The sequence below is a fragment of the Poecilia latipinna genome, unplaced genomic scaffold (assembly GCF_001443285.1).
Source record: "Poecilia latipinna isolate Pla-1442-1.1 unplaced genomic scaffold, P_latipinna-1.0 Scaffold5392, whole genome shotgun sequence".
NCBI lineage: Eukaryota > Metazoa > Chordata > Actinopteri > Cyprinodontiformes > Poeciliidae > Poecilia > Poecilia latipinna.
The window spans coordinates 1-11,435 of NW_015118008.1; the positions used below are offsets into that span (position 1 = coordinate 1).

Sequence of the window (11,435 nt, forward strand, 5' to 3'; positions counted from 1 at the left end):
TCTCCATGGCGACTGTAAGTCAAAGCTAATTTGATGTTTTGTAAGGCCAGTACTGTCTCCTTGCAGATCCCTTTGGATAGCCCTAAGAAGCCCCCGCTGCCGCTCTGTGACATCAGCTGTGGTGGCTGGGAGATGAGTGACCAGTCAGGGAGGTACCCATACCTCTGGGGCGTGTCACAGCAAGGGCAGGTCAGTCACAAGGTGGCAGCAGCTGAGGTTTTATCTTTCCGATTAAAAACCCATACGTTCGCTTTACATTTTAGGGGAATTATTAGCTTCCCACAAAACCTATAATATTTGTTTTTAGTAAAACAAATCATTTTTCTTATCACCTCTGAGAATGTTTGCTCCACTGACCATGGTTCCGCTGTGGTTTGCAGGTTTTTATCAACACACGATGTCGGGCATCACTTTATTGAGCATGCATGGCCACAAGAGGGCAGCATAACTTCATATGAACCAAAAGGCTTAACTACTAACTTTTCCGACCCAAGAGAGCCAAGAAATAGTTATTTTGCTCAATTAAAAACATTTAATACTTTATTAAAATGCAACATGTAATTGTTGGAACTGAAACCTAAGATCTTGATTTCATGCCTAAAATCCCGTTTACCAAATGTGGCCGGATTTAACAATCTGCTAAAATGACTTGTGCTGCACAGGTGTGGTTCAGGGAGGGAATCCAACCCCGAGTGCCGGAGGGGACCAGCTGGGAGGAAGTGGAGGTGCCCAGAGAAGTGGCTCAGTTGTCAGCCGGCCCTGGGGATCTTCTCTGGGCTTTACTGTGGGATGGAAACCTGCTGGTTCGTACAGGCCTCAGTCTGGACAGCCCGACAGGTCCTCGTCACCGTGGCACACACTCCAATTGTTTTTTTTTGGGTTTTTTTGTTGTTCTTTTCCCCCTGTCCTTTCATCTGAGAAATGGTCATTTTAAACACTTTAATTCTATGAATTATGTATTCGAAGCTCTGTTAATTATTTCCCCATTGTAATTCTCTATTAATGGGTGATATTGTAAGTGAAATGTGACGCTTTGGTTTTACGGTGCAACTCATTTTACAGAGCATTGTGCATTGTGTATGTTCCACCGTAGGTATCTCCTGGTTGGAAGTGGAGTCGCCCTCAAAGGAGGTGGAGGCTCTTCACGTGGCCGTCGGAGTCAGCGTTGTGTGGGTGGTCACAAAGGACTTTAAGGTAAACCTGTGATGACGTCTGAAATGATCTGAGTAGGTTTGGTTTACCTGTCGGCTACGTGTGCGGACTGGAGCGGTTGTGTGTGTGTGTGTGTCCAGGTGTGGTTCAGGCGTGGCGTAAACTCCCACAACCCCTGTGGATCTGGCTGGATTAGCATCGGAGGGGAGATGATGATGGTGGACGTGGGGCTCAATGGCCAGGTTGGAGGAGATTTTTTTTTTTTTTTTACTTGGGGAATTAATTATTATTAGTCATATTTAATGTGGGGTTCGGCTGTGTGAGCCTCTGGGGAAGACTCCAGAATCGGACGATAAGTCTGAGTTGTTGACTCCACAAATCCAGGCTTTAAGGAGGAGTAGCTCACTGATCAGTTTTCAACTTTACTGTGCAACTTTCACGGAGATTAACACTTCAACACCAGTAAAACATAGTTTTAGCAGCATCATGGAGATGCTGTCCTTAAGCAGATCCAGTGGAGCGGGGCGGGGTTGATGGGGACATGGATGACACTAAATATTAGGCAAACCTGGAAGAAAGCCAGTCTGAGTGCTGTGCCATAATTACATTCGTCGTCTTTTTGCATCCCTCTGCATGAATTTGGGCTGTTTAGCAAAGAAGGAAGGACAGAAACGCAATTCTGTATCTAGAGACAAGAAAACTGTAACGCATGTAATTGTAGCAAAACGCGGTTATGGATTCACGATGCCTAAAAATACATTCACACCACACTTTTCAGATTTTGTTTTGATAGAAAGAAAAATAAGCCTGTCATCCTTGTTGTTCCTACATCCTTGTTGTTGCACATTTTACAGTTATGTGCTTGTCTGTGTTGCTCTATCATATAAAATCCTAATAAAATACACTGAGGTCTGTGGGTGCAACATAAAATGTGACAAAATTTGTCGCACCTCGTGTACTTCTGCTCTTTGTGCCCCTATAATAGAATGAAGCATGCTAAAATAAAAAACAAGCAGAGATGCCAAAACACATTATTAAAGCTTTTAAATATATTTTCTACAAGTTTTCTAACCTTGCAGGTTTATTAAAACTTTTCTCTTTCCACTCTGAACTGTGCCTCTCCGCTGCCTGAGCCACCTCACCGTCTGCCTGGATCTGGTTTCAGGACAGCAGAAACTCTTCACTCCGTGTCTCACTGCTGAAGACTTTGCTTGCGCTGCAAACCCCGCACCTCCCACCTACGCCTCCCCCCCCCACTGCTCCCAAACCTCTCCTCGACCCATTCCAACCCCTCCGCCTCGCTTCCCGTCAGCAGCACTGTAACACGAGCACAGCGTGTCGGCTCTGGCCAATGTCCCCTCAGCAGTCGCACCTCAGGGTCCGGCCTTAAATATCCCCAGACTGTATTCCCACTGGCCTTACATATGGGAGACTCCCTAATTAGAAGCTGGCCAAGGCGTCGTCATCAAATCCCATATTTCATGTTTCAGGGTTTCAGTTATGGGGAAGGCTTAACGGAGCCAGAGCAGGAGTTACAGTATATGGCCTTATAAAGTAACAGCTGCTCTGATTGGTCTGTTGGAAAAACGGTTTGATTAAATTGTAGTTTGTTGGATTACTGGAGGTGAATTGATGAAACAGCTCAATAAATAAAGAACACTTCACTGTCTGTGTTTAACAGGTACCAGACGACCTTTGTTTTTTTTTTGTTTTTTTGTTTTATTTTACTGCTGTTCTTCCACACAGATCTCTCTTTGTCTCTGTCTGTTAGGTTTGGGCCGTTGGTGAGGATCGTGGGTTGTATTTTAGGATGGGTGTGACCCAGGCTGAGCCGAGTGGAAATGGCTGGATCCCCGTTTCTGCCCAGTGGGGCATCAATAAAGAGCTTATTCCACCCAGGTCTGCAGAGTAACATCAACCAAGTCTCCACTAACTCATAACCTGACCTTAATCAACCCGTTATTACTCCCTTTGTGTTTTCATAAGGGATGAGTGTGAGTTTAGTGGCCACCTGACTGAGACCTCACAAGGCTCTGCACCAAGTGGCACTGATTCAGACTCAGAGTTGGGTCCGACTAACTTGGAGCACAGCGCTACTCCCGTACTGGAAGCAGCAGCTCCCTCTATTGTCCCCTTAGGGGGCGGCGACCCATCTGCACCTCCTCAGGAGGTAAAACAACCGTCCTCAGCCTCCCAGCAAGACGCTCCAAAAGCGTTCATCCCAGCCAGCGACAGCTTCATCAACAGCCTGGTGTCGGACCGCGACAGAACCTCCACAACGCAGCCGTCCATCACCGAGATGCCGCAGGAAGACGGCGTTGAGCTGCCTCCAGCTCCGGTGCTCCCCACCCTTCCGGCCACTGGGCACGACGTCCCCTTTATGAACGTGGACCTAGAGGGGGCGGGGGCGGCTCGGAGCGCACAGGCAGCAGGGCGTTCACTGAGCGACGTCCTGGGAACCCTGGAGAACTCGCAGGGCATCGGGGAAGAGGATGGACCCGTGTGGGCGTGGGTGTCCGGCGGAGGATGCGATGTGGATGCGAGCTCACGGATCAGCTGGCTCAGTTCCACAGGTACGTGGGCAGTCAGTCTCTGAGGCTGTATGATGATGGGATTGTGATTCCTGAATGGGAATTATTATAATGATAATCTGGTCTGAGAAAGAATTTACGAAGAAGCAAAACAGGGAAAAGGGAGGGAAAAAATTTCATACCACTTAAATTTTTCGGTATTTTAGGGTATCTTTAATTGACAGATTGAGCAGCTGCCTTGCATTCTGCTGATTCCCAGACTTTCTGGAAATCATTTGAAGTGGTTGAGTCAGTCCTACTCACAGGTTTAGTTTAAGATTTGGATGCATTTACTTTGTTTTTAGAAATTAATAATAATAATAAAAGAAGCAGTTAAATATGTCCTAAAAACATTTGAAAGAGCTTCTAAAGGTTTGTGAAGCCACTAAGCAAGACCAGTTTAAAAGACTACGAGAAAGTCTACCTGCTTTGAAGTAAAACAAAAAGAAATAGGCGATGACTCAGGAATTCTGTAGGTGCTTCGTCCTCCCTGGTTGGTTAGGGACGTTTTTTGTTTTTTTTCCCCGAGTTCTTACACCTCTACGTTTGTGCATCAGGTCCTCTCAGTAGTTCCCTGTCTCTGACTCCGGTGCAATCTGCAGCCTGGAGCGAGCAGCCTCAAAAGCCGCAACATCAAGAGATCACTAGGAAACCTTTGGAGAGAAGCAACGTAAGTAAAATAAAAAAGTTGTCTTCCTTCTTGCTGTAGGGGTGAACAGATTCTAATTATTTTCTCCTGGTTCCTTACCAGTCGGTGTGGGTGCGTAAAGGGGCATTGCGCTGGTGGAGAGACTGGAAGCCACAACGCTGGGTGGATGTAGGTGTTGCTCTTGAGCAATCCACCAAGTCGGATGGGAGGAAGGACAGCATCTTCTTTGTCTATTACACTCAATATGATGAGAAAAAGGTTGGTTCTCATGTGCTGACCTGGTTTAGAAGGAAGGGCAGCAACAAGAACAAGACCAGAAGTACTAAATGTATAACTACCGACTCATTGTTGATGCATGTTCAGTACCTTCAGGTGTTCATAAACGAAGTGACGGCGCTGGTACCGGTTCTGCAAGACTGCCACTACACCTTTGCCGTGTACACAGCCGAAAGAACTAAACAAAGATGGCCACTGATACTGGCAGCGCCGTCGGGGAAGGAAATGAACGACTGGGTAAAACTTTCGTCATCATGTAAAAACTGGTGAAACAGTTGGGTAGAGCGTTGCATGTCAAGTGTCGCGCAACGTGTCTCTCACGTTTCTTGTCCAACAGCTGGACCTGTTGTCGGACTGTTGCTGTGAGTGGCGAGGGATTGCTGGGGCTCCAACCAAACAGGCGCTGTGGTCCACCACCTCCAAGGGAGACATCATGGTACACGAGCCGCCCCTCTCTTTGGAGGCAGCGGCTCACCCTGTGGCCTGCGACCTTATGTGAGCCAGATACCAAAGACTGAATTCTGTTCCTCTGCTTTGCCCTGAGATTCAGTAAAATCCTCGTCGCCTCGATTTCCAGTCTTTTGCTTTTTGTTGTCTTACTGATATGTCGCCAGATAACTTTTCGCCTGTCTCTTTGCCACTCTATGTACTAACTGCTGGGACTAACACTGGCTGCGTGCGACTGTGCGCTGCTGCAGGTTTTGGCGCCAGATCCCAGGCCACCTGCGCTGCATAGAGTCTAACAGTCTGGGGCTGGTGTGGGGCATCGGGTGGGACGGCACTGCCTGGGTCTACAGCGGGAGCTTTGGGCGACAGCCCAGCTCGGGTAACGCACGTCCTTCAGACAGGAACATTTCCTGTTGATTTACAGAAATGCTGCACTAACATTTAGATCATTTGCTAAGCAAAATCTTCACTTTTTTTTGGTGTTTTTATTGTGATCCTAATGGGAAATGCGCCAGCATCCAGCTGCTGACTCTTTAGTCCGTGTATAAACACATGTGAAAATGACCTTGTGTGTGTTTTCTGCTGCAGTCAACCCTGAGATTCACTTACAGACTGATGTCAGGAGTGTACATGTGTATGAGAATCAGCGATGGAACCCAATGACTGGTTACACTGACAAGTAGGTCTCCTTCATTTTACAGATGTTTCTAATTACTGGCATGCATTAATATTACATCCCAGTACATTTTTCATAACAATAAATCCTACAGAGGACTTCCTACCGATCGCCCCATGTGGAGTGATGAGAGCGGCCTGAAGGAATGCACCAAAGGCAGCACACACCCTCCGTCCCCTCAGTGGTCCTGGGTAAGAGGACTCCCAACTTTACCTCCTGACTGAAATGTTATCCAGCGTTTAGATTTTAACGGGTATCTTCAGCAGTTTGGGAAAGTTTTAGCAAGTTTGCAATTTTATTGAGCAAATGTGGGGGTGGGTGGGGGGGGGGGAATAGAGAAATGGAGGAGAAATGTTTGCATTTCAATACCCAAATTCATCCACCTTGTCCATATAACCGTTCATCTGTTTGTCTCTCTGTCCACCCCTTCGCCCTTTTACTCATCCATCCATCTATCCATCCTTACTAATTTTTGTAGGTTTCGTGTTTAAATCCTGACCTGTTCACAAATATCTGTCATAAATTCTTAGTGAACATTAGTGTTAATTCTTTGCAAATGTGGCAATTTAGGACTAGAAACTAATAATGTATAAGGATATTATACAGTGATTTCTTTCTGTTTGCTCTCATTTCCTGCTGCTTTAGGTATCGGAGTGGGCTGTGGATTTCAGTGTTCCTGGAGGAACAGACAAAGAAGGCTGGCAGTATGCTGCGGACTTTCCCACGTATGAAACATTTACTTCTCGACGTTTGACTACAGAGGAGATTTTAGCCATTTGTCTGACTTGTCCCTTTCCTACAGGACATTTCATGGCCACAAAACCATGAAGGACTTTGTGAGGCGCCGAAGATGGACGAGGTAAGTACTCGCCTTCCTCCAGTCCGTGACTCCGCTTCCACGCTAACGGTGACCTGTTCGTCGTCCAGGAGGTGCAAGATAACGGTGAGAGGTCCGTGGAAGATGGTGCCGCCGATCCATCTCAGCGACATCTCTCTGATGCCGTGTCTCACCCAGAGCAAAATGGAGCAGGTCCCCGTGTGGGCCCTCAGTGACAAAGGAGATGTCCTGTGTCGGCTGGGCGTGAGTCCCCAGAACCCCGCGGTGAGAAATCTGTCTTTTTTTTTTATCACGTCCTGAGAATATATCGTCTATGACTTATGGATTTGTGGGTCAGAATTTCTGGAAGTGTTTCTGCTCCCATAGGGAAGCTCCTGGCTCCATGTAGGCACAGATCAGCCGTTTAAGTCTATCTCCATCGGAGGAGCCAATCAGGTGTGGGCCATCGCGAGGGACGGAGCCGTGTTCTACAGAGGATCCGTGTCTCCACAAAACCCTGCAGGTCAGTTGGACATGAAAGCTAATCTGTGGGTCAGACCTAATAAATCACTGAAACATAAACTCAGGGTTGAGTTCAGACTATCTCAGGAGCTTTTTCTCGCTCTGTAGGAGAATGCTGGTACCACATCCCCTCTCCTCCGAGGCAGAACCTCAGACAGCTGTCCGTCGGCCGGACTTCCGTGTTTGCCGTCGATGACAACGGTGAGTTTTCATTCGATCTGGTTTGCTTTGCGTCTTCAAACTACTGAATAAAAAAAAAAAAAAATCAAACATGTTGACTGATGTCTTTCAGGTAACCTGTGGTACAGACAGGGCCTCACGCCCAGCTACCCTCAGGGCTCTGCATGGGAGCTCATCTCTAACAACGTCACCAAGGTGTCTGTGGGACCGCTGGACCAGGTACACACTCGCATTTAAAATTTGTATTTGACCTAGAAGATGTCAAGAATACCTTCATCTAAAGACAAAACACTTAATTTTTTCTTTTTGCTTTGAGGTTTGGATCATCGCAGAAGGAGTTCCAGGCTTTCCTACTGAGACTCCTGGGTCCGTCTGCCACAGGCTGGGTGTGGGGCCCATGGCACCCAAGGGCCTGTCCTGGGACTACGGCATAGGGGTGAGTTGGGGCTTTTTTATTTTTTACTTCATAGTTCCTTGTCAAATCACCTTATTTAAACAATTGCAAAAATGATTCATATTGCAATCATAAACTTGTAACCAATGATATAGAGGGATACAGCAAACATGTGGAAGAAGATGTTCTGGGTTCTGAAAGGGTTTGTCAATAATTCTCCAAGTGTTTGTATTGCAGGGAGGATGGGAGCACATCAGTGTGAGGGGAAACTCCGCGGAGCCTCTTCGGGGGCCCGTCCCTCCTCCCGGCGGCCCCTCTCGTAGCCCCGCCCTCCAGCGGCCCGCGGCTCAAGTTAACGGGAGCGCCGTGTGCGTGTAGCGCCTCTACAGCCCCTCCTCAGCCACCCCGCCCTCTTTGTGCCTGGAAAATCCGTTTGTTTCCTTGGACCTATTCTTCATTCCTTTCACGTAAAGGGGCTGCACAATCACAAAACAGACGTTTTGACGAAGCATTTCGGTCGGATTTGTCCGATGGATGAATGTTACAGCAGGGTTGATTTGCACAAGAAGAAATATTTCAGTATTCAGTGAAGATGGAGGAAAGTAAGCTACAATAAAAACTAAAATAATATAGCTCTCTTGATGTCTCTCAAGACTTTTTTTCAAAAAAAAAAAAAGGCATATGCATGTTGATCCTACCACTGGACTGAAGCAATACCTGGAATGCATATTTACAGCTTCCTGTGAAAACCTAAGAGGGTGAGATTTTATTTAAGGGCTACGCTTTGGTTTTTAACGAACGTCAGTGTAACCGGGTTTTTAAGTTTTACTCTCCTTTTGATTGACTTACTCATCAAAACTCTTGTTTGCATTTCATTTGAAATTATTCACTATGCATCGTTGGTAATTTGTTTCCTTTATCTTGTTCGGCTGTTTGTGGTTGCAGTGCTTACAGATGGTGTTTTTTTTTACTATACATATTGAAACATCTCAGTCTTTACCATCAGATCAGTGGTCCCCAACCACCGGTCCGCGGTAATAAAAAGGTTGGGGACCACTGCATCAGATAATACCTCTCCACCCTTTTGCAATAAGTACACGTTCCTGTTGATACACACACCAATTCATAAAACAGCAACGACCGTGACTGTTAAGCGGCTGTTGGCGTCATCACGACCGGCGGTGTTATAAAGGGTATTGAAATGTGAAATAAAGACTTAAAGTCCTGTTCTATCATTTGATGTCAAACTGTTCTTTTGAATGGAAAAGCAACTAGATTGGAAGAGATTTTCATATTTTGCCCTTCTGTTCTGTGCTTATTTAAAATGTAATATTAAAATACAATACGTTTTAGTCTAGATGGTAGATATAACTCACTGAACCCAACTCCTACAGTTTAAAAGGAAATTTTATCGAATGTCAACAAAATGTAGTCTGACAGCATTTGAAAAAGTTAAAGATTTTTTCTATGTATAGTGAATAAAAAAAAATCTGATTAAATGGGATTGTCTTATGTACCCTGTTCCCAAATGTAATCCTCATAAAGTCAACCCAAAAAAACAAAGCAAAGAAATACTTTATATCAATTTCACCTACTTGCAGTATTAACAGGTAATTTTTTTAAACCATTTGGATGTGTGCAGTTTTAAGTTTTAATACCAGCAAAGCTAAAATTGACTGATATGAAAATCAATTAATTAATTTAACCCAACGTGTGGAAAAATAATCTCTCTGCAAGTAATTATTCTGCACTGTTCCAATAGCGAGACGGGCGGAAAAAAAAATATGCAGGACGAAAACTTTTAGAAGTTTGTTTGCATTTATTTTCATATTAAACAGTGTAATTATAAACATTTCATTAAATTACACTAAGCATGATCAATATGAAGTAAAAATATTTAAAATCTACAGGTTTTAAAGGACAGAATGAATTCACATCTGCTTCTGCGTCTTAATTTAACCGCTTTTAGTAGACGACTGATATGTTCCTCTGATTCAACTCAGCTTGAAGTTACAAAAATGAAACCTCCTGTTGATAATTCAGTTATTACATCTTTTCCCTCCCCCCACATTTACAAACAGAGGAAAAAAAACAAACAAAAAAAAAAAAAATCAGAATCCATATATACACATTGGAACATCTCAACATTAAGTTACATTTCTCAAATGTGCAAGATTAAGCAAATGTATACTGTGGTCAAAATAAAACGATTTCCTTAAACAGGTGTTCAAGTTTAACTGAGGAGCAGGCTGCTGGTTTAACAGAAGTTAGTGATGACTGATATGGTGCCTTTAGGAGAAGGAGAGGTGGAGGCCTACTACAGGTGAAGTAAAGCTGTTCACAAGTGACAAATATTTAAGGTGGTTTCATCATCCAAAGAAATAGGCGGTATAACCTACACTTCCAAATGTAATGGCTGTAAATGAAGACAGGGTAGAAAATTGTTAGTTTTGTTTGTGTCGATCATACAAATCACATACAGCGAATGAATGCTTTTCAAAGAGGATATTGCCATGTTTGACACAATGTAGAAAAAAAAAAAAAAGAAAGAAAGGCAATTAACTACATCCATAACAACGTATAACAGCAGCCACATTTTGTCCGTTTTGTTCTGGTAGTGTCACCGAAGAGCAACCGCCGCAGTCACCGGATCGTCCTATGAACACGTTAATGAAATTCATTGCACGCTTGTTTACAAACGACTCAATTTCGACACCATTTTCAAAATGGAGATTTCTCACTCCTCTAAAAAGAAAAACAAAAACAAAGAGAAATTAGTTTCCGCCACATCACCCGGCTTCGACGTGTGATTTGAACTATCCGTAGCGACAGAAAAACGGAGGAAGAGGGAGCCGTCTTCGCGGAATCAACAGGCACCATGATTAGACCCGGCGACGACAAAACGACGTCCTGCATGTTTCAACTAAAATAAAGCTTTACAAAAAAAATTATTTTTTTTTTCTTTTAAAAATCAATCAATAAATCAGCAATATGTTCCTGTTCTCGACTGTTTTACAGCTGAACCTCCCCTTCTTTAAGACTGATAATGATCAATAATAATGGCAATAACACCCTCAGCTTACTGCTAGTGCTCCTTGCACAAAGGAGCGTGCAGTGCGTCACCTCGACAGGCTGTTCGGTACATCTGCAGTCCTCATCCTTTTAATTCAAATACTGCTACAGAAGGATTAACCGCAGAATGTCATCTCCTATCAGGAGGCTCATTAAACTCAACCGGAAGATAGAAGAAAAAGATAAAATAAAAGGCAACCACTGAAATAATTGCACAACATGAAGGAGAGAGAAAAAAAAAAAACATTGATAAATAATTACATTTTAGATTTATAATTGTAGTTCTGCTGAGATCAAAGAGCTTATTTCTGTTTGGTTGTAGTGATTATTTGCCAGCTCTGACTTAATTCATTAATTTAAAATATTTTCTCTTTTTTTTTTTTTTGGTGAGAGCAGGCAACAAAAGGAAACAGACACACATTTGGAATGTGCATGATAAGTCTTTAAAGCAGCACATTTGTCTTTTTTTTTTCCTTTTTTTTTTTTTTTTCCTTAATTGCACTCGACTGAAATTATACCAACAGAGCTGGACAGTTCGTGTGGTTCGGACCGGGACCAGTCCGAATGTCTGAAATCGGATGAAAGTCCGTTTTTTAGTGAAATCGCCAACTCCTCTGAGAACGGTTCTGCCTGAGGCGAGCGCTCCACAAACTGTCCTCATCCCAACATTCCCACAAAAA

At 44.1% G+C, this 11,435-nt stretch overlaps 1 protein-coding gene across 1 annotated transcript; it reads left to right on the forward strand.

Annotated features, from left to right (window-relative positions):
* The first annotated feature begins 18 nt into the window (after window positions 1–18).
* On the forward strand, window positions 19–8,918 carry LOC106943513 (tectonin beta-propeller repeat-containing protein 1-like). Its single transcript, XM_015026817.1, has 21 exons — window positions 19–189; window positions 663–837; window positions 1,094–1,194; window positions 1,293–1,394; window positions 2,924–3,051; window positions 3,139–3,725; window positions 4,280–4,392; window positions 4,474–4,629; window positions 4,735–4,884; window positions 4,985–5,142; window positions 5,346–5,473; window positions 5,683–5,773; window positions 5,865–5,961; window positions 6,416–6,495; window positions 6,573–6,629; window positions 6,698–6,872; window positions 6,975–7,110; window positions 7,218–7,310; window positions 7,402–7,508; window positions 7,606–7,725; window positions 7,921–8,918. The coding sequence occupies exons 1-21, from the start codon at window positions 34–36 to the stop codon at window positions 8,059–8,061; spliced, it is 3,051 nt and encodes a 1,016-aa protein (XP_014882303.1). The 5' UTR covers window positions 19–33; the 3' UTR covers window positions 8,062–8,918.
* Window positions 8,919–11,435: the final 2,517 nt, after the last annotated feature.

Excerpts from the sequence above, each read along its gene's own strand:
- LOC106943513 (XM_015026817.1), top strand. The coding sequence starts at position 34 with ATGTTTTGTAAGGCCAGTACTGTCTCCTTGCAGATCCCTTTGGATAGC. Across the intron at positions 838-1,093 it reads CAGTCTGGACAGCCCGACAG|GTATCTCCTGGTTGGAAGTG; the intron begins GTCCTCGTCACC and ends GTTCCACCGTAG. Across the intron at positions 6,630-6,697 it reads AGGCGCCGAAGATGGACGAG|GAGGTGCAAGATAACGGTGA; the intron begins GTAAGTACTCGC and ends TTCGTCGTCCAG.